The sequence below is a fragment of the Coturnix japonica genome, chromosome 36 (assembly GCF_054131305.1).
Source record: "Coturnix japonica strain WE chromosome 36, WE-NBRP24, whole genome shotgun sequence".
NCBI lineage: Eukaryota > Metazoa > Chordata > Aves > Galliformes > Phasianidae > Coturnix > Coturnix japonica.
Genome location: NC_140698.1, coordinates 4675232 through 4694194, shown reverse-complemented (window position 1 = coordinate 4694194; position 18963 = coordinate 4675232). Strand labels below are relative to the sequence as shown.

Below are 18963 nucleotides of genomic sequence, written 5' to 3'. Positions count from 1 at the left end.
ATAAAAAAAAAGAGACGTGAATCTCTTGGCTTTGCTCTGGAAGAACTACAAGGAGAGCAGCTCAGTCCATGGAGCACAATGAAGATTCAATGAGCTACAGAGGGAAAAACCTAACAGAGAGGACAACTCTAGGATGCTGCGTGAGAAAAAGGGTTTTGCCTACGACAAGACATTAAATGTTTCTATTAGCTAATTTGTTACCATCCTACCCCTACTGGTGTTCAAACCATTTCTCCATTTTAGGGATGTTTAGAAAGGAAACATTTCCAGGACATTCTTGACGTTTTTTGTGATTTTCATGGCAAAAGGAGATACATTTACTTCAAAAGCAATGGGAATTTTCCAGACATCACTGCGCTAAATTGCAGAAATACAGTTCTATTGTAGAAACTATTAAGGCTCGTGGGGGAATAGGTGTAAGACATAGTGACCACACTGAATGTGCTTTTAGCACTCCTTCACTTTCCACAGTACTTACCCTGAACGCCGACATTTGACTTGGCAACATCAGTGCCAATATCACAGGTATAGAAACCTGCATCTGGCTTCTCGAGGTCATGGAGAAGGAGACATAGGGTCTTCCCAGACTGTACCAGCTCATACTTGTTGCCAGAAGTGAGCACATCACCGTCCTTTTTCCTCACTGGTTTGACCTTCTCTTTAGAGACTTCACATTCCAATTTAATCACACCCCGCTCCTCACCAAAAACATCATCCAAGGACTTCATGAAGACAGCAGGCTTCTCTGTAATTAAACAGGCAAAACAGAACAACGTGATACAGAAGTTGAGACATTTCCAGTTGCTTTCAGCTTTTTAAGGAGAGATCAATAAATCTTTACCAGTACTGACAACACCAATATAGAACCTAAAGCGGTTTCATGTCTCTTGACAGAATGCGCTTTAAGGAATTCTGAACTAATCAGTAGGAGAATACAGGGAACAGGAGGGACAGCCTGCATTGCTGTGGGTGGGACTGATATCATATGAAGTTATTGGGATGCAGCTCTTCTAAAGCTGGAGAGCTGGCATTGCCCTCACATGGAGCAGAGCTCATACAGCAGGCCACAGGATTAAGAGGATAAGCTGATCTCTCCCTGCAGTCATAAATCCTTGGAGACAACAGCATTGACACTGCATGGCACTGAAGCAGTAAAAAAATTGCTCCTGTAACTCTTCTTGTGTTAAGTAAAATGATGATAAAAAGCAATGGAATGCTTTGGCAGGACACCAAAACCATCCTCCTTCGTTGATATCTGCTGCAATGGAACCTTCCACTGGAAGAAAGCCCCTGATAACTTGTCACCCCAGAGAGGTGAGCTTTAGAAGCAGGATTGCTTCACAATAGAATGAACTGGAGCTCCTTAGCATCTCTTACATCCAGGAGGGTTGTGACCAGACCCACCTATCACCTTCAGGCGCGCGCTTTCTGACACCTTGTCTGACTTCACTGTCACTGTGCCAGCATCTTCAGGCTTAACCTGACTCATTGTCAGTGTGCAGCAACTGCCAACGTTCTTGATGTCATTGTAATTGTTGGTGTAAAGGAGGTTGCCATTCAGGAACCATTCCACGTCCTCGTCATCATGGGACAGCTCGCAGGAGAAGACAGCAGAGCTCTCTTCTTCAGTTTCCACATCATGCAGGTGCTTCGTCACTTCTACATTGCGAGCTGTGGGGAAACAAGGTGAACTGTTACAAAAATAAGAACCTTAAGAAGAGAAATCTGAGGTGAAATAGGACATGGAAGAGGCCACCCTCCATGCTCATACATTCAGCTGTCAGAGTGGCCTCAGTCTCTGCAATTCCTGCCTTGCACTTGTACACACCAGCATCATCGGGCTTCAGCTTCAGAATCTTGAGCTCTGCTGAATGCTTATCCCTCTTGATCTTGTACTTCTCAGAGGGCTCGATGGGTGGGTGGCCCTTGAACCATTTCACAACCTTCGGAGAAGGCCTGAAGTCACAGGACAGGATGACAGAATGACGTTCCAAAGCTGTCTTGTCCTCCAACTTCCTGGTGATTTGTAAATGGTAATCTGCAAAACAGGGGTGGAAGAGAAGAAAGGATGAGGACAATTGGAAGAAGAGGAAAGTCTCTTGCGTGTATTCCATTCCAATTAATTCCATGTTCACAATTGTTCTTTGAACCACTCTAAAGATAAAACAAACGATTGCCTATAGGGAATGCCATTGACTACATTTCTATAAAGTAATACTGTATATTATCTACTAAATGCAAGGTCCAGCTCTTGTTCTGTGCTTATTAAATTGCTCCCAGTTGAGGCTTTTTTTCAAATAGGAGTGAGTTGAAAATATAACAAGTACTTTAGGATGTGAATGGAGACTCTTACGCTGGGGACAACAGCAGATAAGAAGCCTGGAAGTTTCCTTCAGATGAAATCAATGACAAACTGCATCAAATTTAGGTGCTACCAAACTTAAACTTGTCTAGTTCAGAAATACAATTAATTCCACCTGATTTGACTTCTTTGGTATAGCCAAGGACAAAACCTCAGCTCTGTAGGTCTGAATAGTAAGCACATCACAGCTATTCAAACAGATCTTTTACTGAGATGCAGCTGTCTTATTTAGTGTCCAACGACTTTTAAAAGGAAATGGAGCAGACCCTCCAGAAAGCACACAATATTTCAAAGACTCCAGTGAAGGAAGACTGTACGTTAATTAATTCTTCATCTTCATGATGTAAATCAAGCCAGGATACGTTACCTCTGATGAGCAGATTGGCTGTGGATTTGGATTTGCCAATTGAGAACTGAATGGTGCCTGTCATATCAGTGGTGGTTTTCGGTATGGTCAGCCGGTGGATGGTGCCTTCTTGCTGCATAATCAAGTTTCTGCCAGCCTGTAAGATTTCTTCACGCAGATACCACTTGGGAGGTTTCATAGAAGGAATGGATATCTCGCATTCAAATTTGGCTTCTTCAGGCTCAGTCACATCCTCATCACACAGCTCCTTTACTACATTAATGGATTGCTCTTTAAGAAGGATGGAACAAGAGAAAGCAGAGATTTAGAAGGAATATAAAAAACCCATACATTATCACCCTACTTACTCATGTCAGCATTACTGCACATGAACACTACACCTATCAGCTCAAAATGCCTTAAAACATCATTAAAAAAGTAGTAGAAAGAAAGGAAAGTTGTTAAGAAGTCAGACAATAAGACTGACAACCTGAAGAGAGCCCAGATCTTCTGATTCCCAGTCCAACATCCAAATCAAATCATGACCTTCCCATCTCGATATCAAACTCCTCGCATTACGAAATGGAATAGAGGATCAGTGAAACACAGACATTGATAATTACTTTGGTTAAATACAGCAACGTAGCTCTGAACAACAAGTTTTCTCCTAGTAAAGGTCTCTGTAGCTCAAATGTAATGACTCTACTTAGGAGAAATTCATTTTCCAGGATGTTCTTGCCCTTATAATTGTAACAGTGGCAAAGCTGGGGACTGAACTCTTGAGTACTGTGCTAACTCAAATGTCTCCCTTTTCTTTACCACACTTAACATCATATATATACCCTAACATTGTATATATTAAAAAAAAAACACAACCTGTGCTCATTTCAAACATACAGAGAAGATGAAGAAAAATTCAAGCTATGTTTTTATCCCTCAACGTTCAAACACAAATCTGAAGTCTAAAGGTAGAAAATCAACTTCCTAAGAAAATCGCCTGTTTTACTTAGCAAAGTAAATCCCAAAAGACAAGCTGGATATTTTGTGGGCAGAAAGGCAGGTAGGTTGGAGCTTTTATTTCTGTGAAAGGTCATGGTGGTGTTTAACTTCCTTGACATTAAAGCAAAGGATGTTAGCTGGTTTATAACATAAGATAATTTAAGCAAAATCGTCATCAGAAGCATAATTACCTTTCACTGTAAGATGGGCACGAGATTCTGCCTTTTCTGCTACAGATTTTATTTCTGCGGCATCCTTGACTTGGACACGTGTCTAAGTCAGCGAGTAGGTCTTTCCTGAAGCAGAGAACCACAGAGTCACTAAGGCTGGAAAAGACCACTAAGGTCATCTAGTCCAACCGCCAACTCATCCCTACCAAACTGTGCTCTTGAGAGCAAACCCACAACTACACTTGGCTTCCTTGAGCAAACAGCTCTGAGGCACATGGCCAGGCTGAGCATCATCCATCTGGTTTCACAGCATCACTGCCTGTTCTCTCATGTCAATGAAACCAGCCATTCCCCCACATCCACATCCCACCAAAGCTGCTTAGTGTTCCCAAAGCGAATGCTCACCAGTTGTTTCCAACTTGAAGGTCATCTTCTGGCCAGCAGCCTCGCAGATGTATTCTCCAGCATCTTTCTTCTCCAGCTGCTCCACAACCAGACGCCGTGTTTTGCCCACAGATTCCATTCTGAACTTTCTGGAGGAGGCAAGCAGTCTTCCATCCTTGGATCATTTTACTTAGATTGGATCCTGTGCTACTTCACAGCTGAGGGAGGCACTTGCTGCCAGGGCAGCACTCAGCTCTTTCTGCACCTTCTCCTGGTTTATAAACACAGGTTTTGGCTCTGAGGGAAGAAAAGAAAAAGTATTGACTGAGGGACTGAAATGAGACCATCTTGCAGGTTTGTATGTACAGCTTGGAACAGGTTTAGGTTACCACTTGTGCCCAAACTAATAGCCTTCACTAGAGAATATCAGCTCTTCTGTTGAAACAAAGTGTCAAATCTAGGCAAGAAAGAACCTAGGAACTGAAGGAACCAAGAGGGTCCTTGAACACCAGTCCCATGGTTGCAAGTCACTATGCAAACATATTGAACCCAAAAGAACATCTGTCCTGCAGGCAACCAAAACCTGAGTTCCTTTTACTTCAGACCCACTGTGAAACATCAAAACACATAAACATGTGATAGTCAAACCACTGGCTGCCTTTTCATGACCCAGAACAGTACTCCTGGCTTCCTGAACAGACTCCTCATGGCCTCTACCATTGCCACAACTGTGACTGTCAAAGACACAAAGGAAATATGCTCACCAATGCAGTCCTTTGTTCTTTGTGTGTGATTTGCAGATATCTATTTTACTTTGAGCTCTGGGAATAGTCAGCTCTACCAGGTCTCTTACTGTGAGTAGCAGACTCACCTATCCAGATGCAGCCTCCAACATAAAGGCATAGGAAAAAGGCAGTGTACTACTAGGAGAAGTTCCTGCTTCTCCTGCCATGAAAGCCTGCACGTACAACATGCACTCCAGCCTCACTGCACATACTTATCTTAGTCAAATGTTTCGGTGAACAAGAATTACAGTTTGGGATCTCAGGCACAGGAGAGATTTGAATAATATCTTGAATATTGCTTCCATTGTACATATATCAGTAATTATTATTCTACAGACAGACTGAAACAGGTCTTTGTGCCATACTGAAACCAAATACTTTCTACAAACCCAGGCAATCAAGTCTAGGGAAAAAACCTCAGCACAGACTACTGCAACTGGATCACTGTATAATAGAAACTAGATTTTACTTTACTGTTCTCTGCTGTATTTCAGACAACACCTGTCTTACCTGTGACATGAATCTTGAAGGTGAGTTTCTGGCCAGCAGCCTCGCAGCTGTACTCCCCTGCATCTTTCTTCTCCACCTGGCTCACCACCAGCCGACGCTGTTTGCCCTCTGACTCCACCTTGAACATCTTGCTCCAGGTGATCAGTTTCCCCTCCTTGTACCACTTCACCTCCGTCTTCTTCTGGGCCACCTCGCAGCTCAGCGTGGCATTTTGAGTCAGTACAGCCTTCACCTCCTCTTGTACCTTGTCCTTGTTTGTAAACATGTCTTCTTTCTCTGCAGGGACATCACAACAGTCACACCGTTTTGCTGTAGTCTGCTGCAGAGCTTACTCCAGTTCCCCATTTTCACTGTACTTGCCCTTCACAGGGAGCATCGTGATGCCTCATTATGACAGGAAAACACTTTTCCCTCTATTTTGCCTTGGGAAATGATAGGCATATCATTTCATATCATTTCATCTCATATCATATAATTTCATATCATTTCACATCATATCACAAAGCTAAAGATTTTACAGTCTGACAGCAGATTTGGACATGAGATTTAGAACACCTGCATGCACTGCTGAACCTCCTCCCTTCTCTTTTTTTCTTCTCGTGTCTCTCTACATTTCCAGTAAATCAGAAGGGAACGGCCCTCTAGAACAGGTTGCCCAAGGAGACTGTGGATGCTCCATCCCTGCAGGCATTCAAGGCCAGGCTGGATGTGGTTCTGGGCAGCCTGGGCTGCTGGTTGGCAACCCTGCACATAGGAAGAAGGGGGTTGGAACTGGATGAGCACTGTGGGCCTTTGCAACCCAGGCCATTTATGAGTCTGATTATTGGCATTTTCCACCTAATTGTGTCACTCAAATTTTGTAACCAGATCTCTTCAACCACCTCCCCTTTTCTCACTCCTTGCATGCCTGGTGTGCTCTTGCACTGTAACCCTGCAGACACCAGCTGACTACAAGAGCTGCACAAGTTACCCTCCTTGCCTATGGTTTGTTGCAGTAATTCATTCCTGGATGGAAAAGCACATGTAGAAAAGTGTTGCTATGATACTAGATGACAGAGAAAGTCCTATAGCCAAAATGTTTTGCACCAGAGAGGCTGTCAGTTGATCCTCCAAATGCAAGACACACCAAATGAAGCGTTCCTTTATCTCTGGGATTCCAAGCATTTTCTGACCTCTGACTTTCACTTGGAATGTTGCTTTGTCATCTTTTGTTTCACAGCTGTAGCTCCATTGGTCTTTCAGGGTCACATTTTTGACCATGAGGTTGCGGTGCGTCCCCTGGGAGATGATGGTTGTCTTCTGGTCCTGCTTCACCTCTGTTTGATCTTTCTTCCATACGACAGCTCCGCTTGCAGCTGACACCTCACACACCAGCTCCAGGTCTTCAGAAGGACTGACTGATATTTCTGGAGTCATTTTGGGCTTGTTGACAACATTAATGGCTTCATCTGAAGAAAAAAAGAGAAAGTGGTTTACATCCTGACTCAGGCTTATTCAGCACAGCATGAAGATACAGTTAGAACTGATTGTAATGTCTCTGCTCATTACATTTGGGTGATCGAGTTTCACCTCTGGAGATACTCACATACAAACGTGTGCTTGATTCTCCTGTGTAAGGAAAGAGTAAGTTCTATGCAGACAGTTCTTATTTCTTTTAATCAATTCTGTATTCTGCACGTGTTCTTCTGTAGCTAAAATGAAGGCAGCTAAGTAACGTGTTTTCAATGCATGAACAAACCTATTCAACACCTTGTCTCTAAGCTAACAAGCAGCGTTTGATGAGCACATCAGTATTTCATGCCCTTCATTCCATCCAGACAGAACCTGCCTGAGGAGCAAGCTGATGGCTGTCAGCTACAGGCAGACCAAGCTTAGTATTGCATTTCTTACAGCAACAACTGTTGCTTTCAGTCACTGGATATACCAAGGCCAATTGCTATGCCAGGCACATTTATGGCATCAGTGAACAAATAATGCATTAAAAATTGTAATAGACAGGAGCCATCTATTCTTTTAAAACTAGGTGACCAAAGAAGAACAGCCCCTCTAGAGTCAAGCTGTTAAGAACTAATAGCATCAATCAGTATCACATAGATAGATTACTTCCCTGCCCTAAGACCATCTTGTGACCATTTGGTGCTATTAATTAAGCCCTCTTGATGGCTTTTTTGTCTGAGCCATGTGACATTTTGTGATAGGAGTTACTGCTAGTGTTCCCTTAACCCAACACCAAAGTAGGAGGTATCCATTCTCAGGGAATCATGCAGGCTTCCTCTGTATTTGATGCTCAGAGACAGCCCCAGAACTTTTTAAATCTTAGCTTAGCTCTCATCCAATAATGTTCATCAAACAGTGCAACTTGTCCTTTGGGGATGCCTTTGTTCTGCATCCACCAGTTCCAACGGAGTCTTCTTGGCTTGTTTTAGATCAGTTTTTCAACAGATAAAGCCAGGGTCTTTGAATTACAAAGTGAAATTGCAGAATGCATGATTCTCAACCAAACAGAACAGCAGGTGGGATGCAGGGTGAATACCTGAGCCAATACCACCTGCAAGCAATCCTTCAGTATCTTAGGAATCTCTAGCCATCCCAAATCCAGTGTTGTGCTTGATCTATCATCTCTGCTGAGTTTTTAGCTAGCTGATGGTGATCATCATGGTGGTGATGGGTGAGCAGTCGGACTAGAGGGTCTTAATCAGCCTTAAGGATCCTGTGATCAGAGGAATGTGAATGTGCTGTTAGAGGTCACAAGCGCTGCACTGCAGCATGAGCATACACAGCGAAAGGCTTTCAGTAGAGCTTCAGTTCACAAATGAGGACTGGGTTATGGAAAATAGGCTCAAGATAGAAACCAGAAAACAGATCTTAACGCCAGGTTCTGTGAATGCAGCCAGCTGAATTTCACAGATATTGAATTTCAATGACAATTTCTTGTGTTATTTTACCCTCCAGCTCCACCCTGAACAGGAACATGTCAGTGACAAGCATTACTCCTCACGGCTTGACCTGACAGTGCTTTACTTGTACTATGAGCTAATGCCAGGAAGAGCAGGAAAAGAGTTTCATCCACGTGCCTTCTCCTTCCTTAGTAAAACCAGTGTGAAACTGCAGCCACATCAGGCTGAAGGAGACGTCTCAGATGTCCTGCCTGGATGCAGGAGCTCACGTGTCAGAGGATGTCTGGCACGTCAAGTCTCATGGCAGTGCAGTGCATGACAAACTGCAACAACACTTTCCTGTGGGCTCCTTTGGGCACGAGGCCCAGTGGGTGACACACCTCTGGCTGCAGCTCTTCAGAGCCTCCCAGCAGCCACATGATGCCCATGGGAGAGACACAGCTGACCCGCACAGCAGATGATTTACCAGCTAGCTCTGGTTTACAGCAAGAGAAGATACAAGTGGCGATGCTGAATGGTGAAATACTGCGAGTGTGTGGCATGGGTATAAGATTGGTGAGCCTGAGGATGTTCAAAGTCAGGCTGGACAGGGCTCAGAGCACCTGATGGAGCTGCGGTGCCCCTGTTCATTGCGGGGGGATTCCAACTAGCTGACCCTTAAGGGTCTCTTCCCTATCTATGAGATACACGAAAGCTGATTCTGCAGTAACCAAGCTACCAACAGCAGTTGTTTGTCTTACAGTTTGCCAGCACAGATTTTAAAATAACAGCATTGATTACTCATTTGATAGTCACATTACAGTGCAAAGCACATGGAAACGTCCACCAGCTAATTCAATTAATTCTGGGGGCAGACCTGCCAGTATGAAATATTATGCTAACATGACTGAGAGAAGAAAAGCAAAATTAAGACTAGCTAACAAACCTTGGCAGGAAGTTCTTTTCTCCATCAATTTAGTCCCATTATTCAATTCTGTTGGGAGCTGTTTCCATGTCTCTGTGGAGTTTGTTCTTTGAGAAGAAGCAATTAAGTAAGCTCTCCAATGCCAAAGTGCATACACTACTCTAGGCCTTTCTTGTTTCTCCATGGATCAACAAGGGTGACAAGCCAGCAGAATATGATAAAGAGCCTCATGCATACTCAGTGTTAAAAAAAAAAAGCCAATTGTTGCTGGGAAGAAGGTTCATTTGCATTTGTGTCATCTGCAGAGGGTACTGCAGAAATGGAAAGTCTTCCACTGGAGCAAACAAAGGGCTCTCATTTATTGCAATCAAGGCCCAGCGTGTGGATCTCAGAGATCAGACCTACACCCTGCAGCAAAACAGAGACCTGCGTGGGAAAGTTAAGTTTCTCTCTACATCTGTGCAAGAAAAAGCCCACCATGGAATGACAGCTAAGTAAACATCCCTGTGACTCTTCACAGGTCTCTTCTACATTTGGGATCACTGCTACAAAAAGAGCTGTTTACATCATCTCTCGTGGCCACCCTGAGAGAAGAACAGGAAGACTGGGATGCTCTTTTTCCTATCTTTCCCTTGATTTCCTCTATATCTTAGGGACGAATCACAGGACAGAACACAGAAATCAAATGGCTCTACAAAGCAGATTGGCCAGTTCAAGTCAATACACCCACTGAAAACACCCCAGATGCTGTCTGACAACAGCTGGACTGTCGGGGAGTCAGGTGAATGCAGTCTGCTGGCCCTGGGCTGGAAGAGGACAGCCCAGACTGTCACATACCTTTCAGTGAAAGCTGATAGAGCATTTTATCCCCCTCACAGATGCACTGACAACTTCCAGCATCATCCATTGAGACGCTGTGAATTTTCAGGGTGTGTTTCTTCCCCACAATGTGCAGTTCCTATTTTTCACTGGCCTTGAGCTCCTTCCCATCCTTCATCCACTCCACAGTAGCGCCTGTGTCTGAAAGCTCAGCCTGCAGTTTGGCTTCCTCACGCAGCCGAGCGGAGATCTTTTCTACATCTTTGCTCTTATTGGTAAATCTCACTGCAGCACCTGTCAGGAGCAAAGGCCTCATTATTTCAATTTATATCAGGCTAACGTGGTCAATGTTTGCTGCAACATCTCTGAAAAAGTATCACCTTCTGTTCCTGCACTCATCATTGTGTCAGTGCTGATCAATTCAAGATATTTCATTTGGTGTTCTTGCCGGATTTACTAAGTAAAAATCAACCAAACATCTCCTTCTACTGATTAAGAATGCTCTAAACATGCTTCTGCAGAGGTTTCCACCCAATGACAAACAGGTCCTTCCATAATGAATGTTTATCTGTTCTATTTGGTCATGCAAAGCTGATTGATACAGATATTATTGGAATGATTGCTCCCCTACTTCTAAACTATTCCAGTGCAATCAGAAAGGCTGTCTGAACCTGGAGCTGAAAGTACTGCTCTATGGTGATGCAGTGGTAAACCTGCTGACTGAATGCACTGGCCAATACCTGTGAACTGCAGACATTCATCAACTGGCATGAAGCAATCTGGTTCAGATACCAAGCAGCTGGGTAGATTGGCTTACCCTACACTCTGTGCTATCATGTTTAGGTCATTACCAGGACTCACGTCAGTCCATGGGATGCAATTTCAGGTATTTGGTACAGGCAGTGAATGCCTGCAGCCCCAGTTCTAATCAACAGATCACAGCAACTATGCCTTGACTGTAAGATGAAAGGAGAAGGATCAAAGCAAATACCTCTCACTCTCATCTTGCTGCTGACATCAACATTTTCGGCAACAAATTTCACTTCTGCTCCATCATCGTTCTTGGTGACGTTCTTTATCATTAGGCTGTGAGTAGTTTGGGTTCTCTTGATGATGCAGGTCTCACTTTCTTGTAAGACTTTACCATTGAGGTACCAAGTGCTGCAACACGTTGTTATAAGGTCAATAGTAAACATGGCATCCCCTCCAGGTACAGCTTCACCAGTTGTTAGGGGGGATTTCACAGCCAGGACTGGTTCTGAGGAAGAACAACATGTATGTCCTAATGCTCTTTAGATGCAAGTCTGGTATCTCATTTAGAGATGGAAGTTTAAATCATAGGGACATTTCTTCTTCTCCCTTTGCATGAGTGCTGGAAGAAGAACTTCTATGCTTCAAATCTGTTACAGAAAGTTCTGCCTCTTGCACATGTGAGATATCAAAAGATAATAATATTCATGTCTCTGTCACAGAAACAGAACTTGTATCACTTTAGTGGTAGCTGGAGGTTGATAGGAGAACTAGGAAGAAGGGAAAGCCTTTGGTGTGTTAATGCACTACTATCCTTAAAGTCAAAGGAAACATCTTTAGGGAACCAACACAGCTGCTCAGCACACACTGACCCATTTCCATTGGGGTTTTTGTGCTTACCAAGGTGGAAGCTCCCTGGGAATTCCAGAGACGGGCTCTGTCCATGCGCATTGACTGCAGACACTCGGAACTGATCATCAGCCTCTTCAGACAAATTGCTCACCGTGAACTCTGGGACGGGGACATGAGACTCGTGGCACCTCACCCACGTGAAGCCAGTTAGTTTATTGCCTTCCACAATGTAGCCATCGATTGGAATGGGGGTTGCATCTTCGGAGGGGACCATGCCAGCGTCACTGAGGTTTCTGTTTTATTTTTCACCACGGGGTCAGCTGGGGGCTGGGTGGGAGGTTTTCTGGGAGCTGAACAGAAATAAATACAGAAATATTAGCATAAGGTCATTTAGGCTGGAAAAGGCCTTCAAGATCAGCAGACTCAACTTTCAGCATGACCTACTGAGTCCCACCATTAACTACTGTGGTACCTGAGGACATACATGACAAGCTTATTCCTGCAGGTATTTGCATAGTGAATATATTCACCCTCTGGTTGCTTTGGAACATTTTAGAGGTTAAAATCCCATCAGACTTTTTCACTGTGTGCAGCCACTGATACAGGCAGGAGGCTGGGAATTACCTGATGGGCTCTAGTTACAGACTACTGACACAGTAAAGGATTGAGTTCATTTCATTTTGGCCATCATAAAGTTTGGTGTCTGGTTTAAGTCATCCATCTAGACTCCAATTATCATCATATGGAGAACAGCGCATTTAGGAGAACTCATCTCATCTTAATAAACCTGAATGAAATCACAGAATCATAGGATCACGGGAGGGCTTGGGTTGGAAGAAACCTTCAAGATCATCCAGTTCTAAACACCCTGCCATGGGCTGGCTGCCCACTAACCAGCTCAGGCTGCCCATCACCCATCCAACCTCGCCTTCAACACCAAGGACAGGCATCCACAGCTTCTCTGGGCAGCCTGAAATGGAAGCAATGAGCCACATGTTGAAGATACTCAAACATTCATGACTGTAGAGAGAGCCAAATACTCCATACATATTGCCTGCCTGGTCAATGGTATTAAAATGCCAACAACAGACTCATCCAGCTCATTGAAAATGGTGTGAACATGGCGTACAGGATTCTTCCAGCAGCTAGTTAGATCTGCAAAGAGTAAAAACTGGAAATCTCAATGCGATACAATTTTCCCTCACAACATAAATAGAAACGTAACTGTTTTGGGGTGCACTGTTACCAGCCTGTCAGTTGCTGTTGGTCAGTGCTAGATGCCAAAGGTCCCACTAACATAGCATGAAGCCGAAAGCTAGACGCTGGAATCAGGTCTCCTGACCTTACCATCAGAAATTGAGATGTCATATTTTGCTCAGAGGTGCCTGCTTGTAGGAGGGACAGCTTCCGAGCTTTTTCTGCTCCAGGAACCAGCTCGAGCTTCAGAATTTAAACAGCAGTCAGAAATTAAACTGAGCTTTGTCACCTCCATCAAATAGAAGGAGTGGTTGGGTGGTACAGCTTTCCAAATCACTTAGAAACTGTCACAACAATCAGATGCCTACCTTTTCTTTTTGAACTTGTTAATACATAGAGCTTAATAGCATCAGAATGCCCCAAGCACTTCAGATAACACGACAGCTGTAAACCCTTCTTTAAGGATTCCTTTGTTTAACCACTGAGTAACTGTAATTCAGTGGTGCTGGTGGGAGAAGGGAAGTCCTAATCTTCCCAGATGGTGAATAGAGTTGATGTTCACATGCAGACTGGTGCTGCAGCACAGCCAGAAACCACTCATTTGGGAAACACAGCACCAAGAAAATAATGGGAATAGCTTCATAAAATCAGGCAGCTTCACCCAAATTTCATGTCAGGTCCATTATTCTTCCTATTTTCAGGAAGAAAGGTTTTCCCTTTTTCTTGTAGTTTTATTTTCTTTTCCTTTCATGCAAGCAGCTTTGTAGCTTACAAATTGTTTTCTAATCACCTCCTGGTGTGGACAAATCACACAGGTTTGACTCCATGTTTTACATAGTTACCATTTTATCTTTGTTCCAGTATGGAACTGTACAGTCATAGAATGGCCTGGGTTGAAAAGCATCTCAAAGATCATCCAGTTCCAACCCCCTGCTATGTGCAGGGTCGCCAACCACCAGACCAGGCTGCCCAGAGCCACATCCAGCCTGCCTTTGAATGCCTGCAGGGATGGAGCACTGCAGGGCTGGGCTGAGGGCACAGCCCTTCCACTGCAGGGTCACTGGGGAGCCCTGAACAAGGGCCAGGACTGGGGGCCTGGATGGGGTGCTTGGGCTCTGCACACCAAGCAGGGCACACTGCACCATCCCATCCCATCCCATCCCATCCCATCCCATCCCATCCCATCCCATCCCATCCCATCCCATCCCATCCCATCCCATCTAGCTCAGCAACAGCTAGAAACACTGCTGCGTTACCAACACTGTTTTTCTCCTAAAGCCGAAACAGAGCACCAGATGCCAAGAAGGGAAAATCAACTCCGTCCCAATGGAGACCAGAACATGGTTTAATTTGACAGGGGGGGATGCGGGGATGGACTGAAGAAGGACTCCCGGATCCCAACACTGCAGCTGTGGCAAACACACACAGTGAATACAAGGGCTCCTTCCAGACCGAACCTGCCCAAGGACAGGGACGGCTGTGGGGCTCTGGGGTGAGCCCAGGGCAAGAGGAGGGGTTCTATGTGGAGGCGGATGGAACGGGGTGAGATCACAGCCCCGTTACAATGGGCTTTGACCACCAGGAGGCAGAGCTGGAACACGAGGCTCATTCGCCGCTGTTCCTCACTGCGAGATGGAGCAGAGACCCCCACTCCGAGTTCGAGAGGCTTGGCCAGAGAGGCGCGGAGCATCCCGCACCCCCACGGCCCCGCAGGGGCCCGGCGAGGTGCATGGGGTGCAGCCCCAGCAGGGGCCCGTGGGCTCAGCTGAGGATCCTTTTGCCTCCGTCGTGTCACCTCAGGACGAGGATCCCCTGAGCTACATCGACGCCTGCTGTGCATGCAGACCGCAGGTAGTGTGCACTCTGTGCTTCCATGGCTGCCCCTGCCCGGCTGTGCCCAAAGGGTGCCGGGGTCCCCCGATGCCAACCCCTGTAACTCCCCTCCTGTCTCAGACACAGGAACAGAAGCTGCGCTTTCTGGCCTGCGTCCGCACTGCCTGCACAGCTGCCATCACGGACAGCGTGGTCCACAGCCAGCTGTGTGACTACGTGCTGAAGGTGGTGCTGTGCATTGAGGTAATGGAGCACTGCAGGGCTGGGCTGAGGGCACAGCCCTTCCACTGCAGGGTCACTGGGGAGCCCTGAACGAGGGCCAGGACTGGGGGCCTGGATGGGGTGCTTGGGCTCTGCACACCAAGCAGGGCACACTGCACCATCCCATCCCATCCCATCCCATCCCATCCCATCCCATCCCATCCCATCCCATCCCATCCCATCCCATCCCATCCCATCCCATCCCATCCCGCTGTGCCCACAGGCGCTGCTGCAGGAGGAGCCTGCCGAGCACCTGGACACGGAGCTCCGGCAGCAGGCCATGAGCACCATCGCCGCCATGAGGTACCGCCCCAGCACGGCTTTGCCAGCGTGGAGGCATCAGTCCCATCCGGGGCCCTGAGCGGGACAGGCTGCAGGGCACAGGGTGCTGAGCGGAGCATCACACCTCTGCCCTCTCTCCCCTCGCAGTGGAGCATGGCTGCTTCCAGAGGAGAAGAACGGTCTCCTGCGTGCCTGCCTCGGCAGCGTCCTCCACCTCCCTTGCTACGAGGACGACGCGGACCTCGATGCGGCACTCTACGTGGAGGTGTGCATCAGCTGAGCCCTGGGGACGCTTCCTGGGCACCAGCACCCGGGATGCCCCTCTGCTGCCAGCAGGACGCAGCAGGGCAGGCCGCCCTGACCCCTGTCCTCCTTTGCAGACCATGGAAGCCCTGCACCACCTGCTGCAGGTGCTGGTGAGCAGCGCTGGCCGCTTTGTCCTCATGGAGCTGCAGAACATCATGGAGGTTTGGATGTGGCAACGCTGGGGTTTGCGGGGATGGTTCAAGGCCACAAAGGAGGGATCCACACGAGGTCCCCCCAGGGCCTGCTGCGGGCAGGGGGTGCTGGCCCAAAACTAGCCCGTGTGGTGTTAGAGGGATGGGTGGGGAGCAGCGGGAAGATGGCAGGGCTGCAGCAGGACAGGGACGCAACCACCCACCCCGCTGCAGCTGGGGAGCAAGGGGAAGGACGAGTGCCCCGTGCTGTGGGCACAACAGCAACTTTTCTCTCCACAGCTCCTGCTGCCCTTCACCACGTGCCAGCTGGCGGCCGTGGAGGAGAGGGCTGTGGTGTGCATTGCCAGGCTGCTCGCCTTCAGCAACACCTGCGTCTTGCCTGAGGTAGGGAGTCCCGGCGCGCTCAGCTCTGGGACCACATCCTGGCTCCCCAGCCAGAGCCCACCTGTGTCCAGGCTTGCACAGAGCCTGGGCTGGGCCCTGCTGCCCACTCAGCCGTGCTGCCTCTCTCCCCAGCTGTGCACCTGCTTCGTTGGAACCGCGGTGTTCCAGCACAAGTGCCAGGAGAACCAACGCTTCCCCGTGCTGGGAAAGCTGGTCGGACACCTCATCCTGTCCTGCACTTCCACGGATGACAGGACCAGAGATGAGGCGATTAATGCTGTTCATCAGCTTTTCATCTTCATCGCTGCCCCAAGTGAGAGGAGTTGTGTTGGGCTAGGTCCCTCCAGATGCCCAGACCCCTCACTGACACCGTGTGTGCTCCTGTCCAGGACTGCCATGGCAACCGGAGGAGCGCACAGTACCACAGCTCTGGGACAGCCAAACTTCACTCCACCAGGAGGTTTCCCGTGAGGACAGAGCCAGAAATATCTTCGAGGTACAAAGAGCAAACCCTGAGCCCACAGGAGAACCCAGGCCTGCAGTGTCAGGAAGAGTGCACGCACTGTCCCCGAGCAGCCCTGGTGCCTTTGGGGCCCTCACGCTTCATATCCCTGGCATCACCCAGCACAGCCTCTGCTCCCAGTTCTCCTGGGACACCTGCACAGCTGAGCAGCCAAGCAGAGGATAAGTCATCCCTCCTCTCCTCCCTCCCACAGGTCCTTCTGAAATACCTCCTGTACCCTGAAAAGGTCAACATTTTACTCACAGCCATTGAGAGCATGAAAGCACCGAGCCTCCACAGCACCCAGCTGGCTGCCCACATGGTGGATGTGCTCGCAGGAGAGGCTCGCTTCCCTCCACAGCAGGTGGGAACCTGCTGCTGCCTCCGCTCCAGCCCTGGGGGCTCTGCTCCATCCCTGGCACTGCGCTTGGCCGGCAGGCAGCAGTGGGGATGGCAGCAGGGCCCTGCTCTGGTGCCATCCCATTCTCACCCATGCTCCCCCCCTCCAGGTGCAAAAGATTGTGAAGGCGATCCACAGCAGCCTGCCTTCCATCAAAGCCAAGCCAGCTCTTGAAAGCCTGAGCAGGGCCTTGCTTGTGCTGGCCAGCAAATTCCCAAAGGAGATGGTCAGCAGCCTGCTGGTCTGCTCTCTCACCTGCTCCAGGTATGGGGCCACAGCCCTCAGGGCTCCTCTCCCCCCCCCCCCCCACCCCACGGCCGTCAGCCAGGCAGGAGCAGCCACGCTGACAGCCCTGGGGACCTGCAGAGTTGCTGTCACCATGTGGAGGGAAATGCTCTCGGAGTCTTCAACCGTGAAGACGGTGCTGCAGGAGGTGTTCCAAGTGCTCATAAACCACACTCTGCAGCACACCTCCCCATTCATCAAGGAGAGGCCACGTGTCCTTGCCCTGGCCGTGAGTTCCTCATTCACCCAGCTGAACCCCAGCTGAGTCCCCACTCCCCTTCCCTGTCCACCCCCGAGCCTTCTTCCTGCCCTGGGATGCATCCATAGACCTGCCTGGGGCTCTGGGGGTCTCCCTCCCCCCCCCTCCCTTTCTCCATCCCTACACTTCTAAAGACGGGATGGAAACCCAGGGGACAGGGCAAGAATCATATCCGGGTGCTTTCTGCAGGCAGCAAGGATCCTACCAGAGATACTCCAGCTGCCTCTGGTCCTCAAGGAGGCTGAAGCCATCTTCCCCCAGCTCTTCCCAGCCCTTCTCCTGCAAGTGTCCTTCACCACGGAGCTGACGCTGCAGGAGGTGGAAATCTTCTGGGAGGGGCAACAGCAGCACCAGCTCACTCCCATCAGGTGCCACATCCCCGTCCCCCTGCTGCACCCAGGGACCCGGTGCTGGGGCTCCTGATGTGACTCGCACCCTTTTCCACCTGCAGGTCCGCGGTGCAGTCCTTGAAGGTGCTGCTCTGCATCGTGGGCCTCCAGAAGCAGATGGAGGCCATCCAGGAGCAGGGGGGCTGGGACGCGCTTCTCAGCACTGTGACCCACCTCCAGGGTGTGCAGGTGGTGGCCAGGTGGGAGCCCTTCCTTGTGGTGTCACGGGGGTCCCCAGTTCTCAGAGCCTGTGGCCCCTGCAGCAGTGGCAAGAGGGCTGCACAGCCAGAGCTGCGTCTGCCTGGTTCAGGGCTCACGGTGCCTTCTTATCCCTGCAGGGTGATGAGGGAACTGCCTGCTGCTCTGCGTGACCCCATCTTCCAGCAGCTGGTTGAGCTGCTCAGCACCAACTTCTACTCCTGGGATATGGTGGCCATGGTCTTCCTCGTTGAGGTGAGCAACAGCTGCAGAAGCAGAGAACACTGGAGGCTGCAAGGCCACTGGCAGCACGAGCCCTGCTGCCTCCCTCGGGGCCTGCTGTCTTTCCCCAAGCTGACTGTTAGATCCAGCACTAAGAGCCACGTGTGTTGTTGCAGATGCTGGAATGCATGGACCTCAGCAAAGAGCTGCACCGCATCATAGGAATCTTTGCCCACTATCTGCAGAGCAAGAGGGTGGGCATGCAGCAGCTGGTGCTCAGGGGCATCCTGCAGCTCAGCAAGAGGCAGGACACGGTGAGCAGGGGTGGCCAGGAATGCCACAGGTTGGGCTGGGCCTGCCATGGGGCTGTAGCGGGGCCATGTACAACTCGGCAACTCTTCAGGCAGTGAGGAGCTGGTGCGCTCTGCCCACCCCGTCACTGCCTGCTATTCAGGGCTGGTACTGGAGTAGCCTTGCCCTCATTACGCTTGCTGCCGTACCTAAAGGATGGGGTG

General features: G+C 48.7%; 2 protein-coding genes across 2 annotated transcripts; one reads left to right on the top strand and one right to left on the bottom strand.

Moving 5' to 3' along the window:
* Nucleotides 1-474: 474 nt before the first annotated feature.
* On the bottom strand, nt 475-14584 carry LOC146755153 (immunoglobulin superfamily member 22-like). Its single transcript, XM_085526385.1, has 4 exons — nt 14433-14584; nt 1405-1691; nt 524-745; nt 475-479 (listed from the first exon to the last, which is right to left on the bottom strand). The coding sequence occupies exons 1-4, from the start codon at nt 14582-14584 to the stop codon at nt 475-477; spliced, it is 666 nt and encodes a 221-aa protein (XP_085382511.1).
* LOC146755152 (maestro heat-like repeat-containing protein family member 7) lies at nt 14162-18869 on the top strand. Its single transcript, XM_085526411.1, has 15 exons — nt 14162-14826; nt 14929-15051; nt 15293-15372; nt 15499-15616; nt 15732-15818; nt 16089-16193; nt 16326-16506; nt 16583-16689; nt 16910-17059; nt 17205-17359; nt 17462-17609; nt 17829-18007; nt 18091-18228; nt 18367-18481; nt 18625-18869. Exons 1-15 carry the CDS (start codon nt 14608-14610, stop codon nt 18856-18858), a joined length of 2139 nt encoding a protein of 712 aa, XP_085382537.1. The 5' UTR covers nt 14162-14607; the 3' UTR covers nt 18859-18869.
* The last annotated feature ends 94 nt before the right edge of the window (nt 18870-18963 follow it).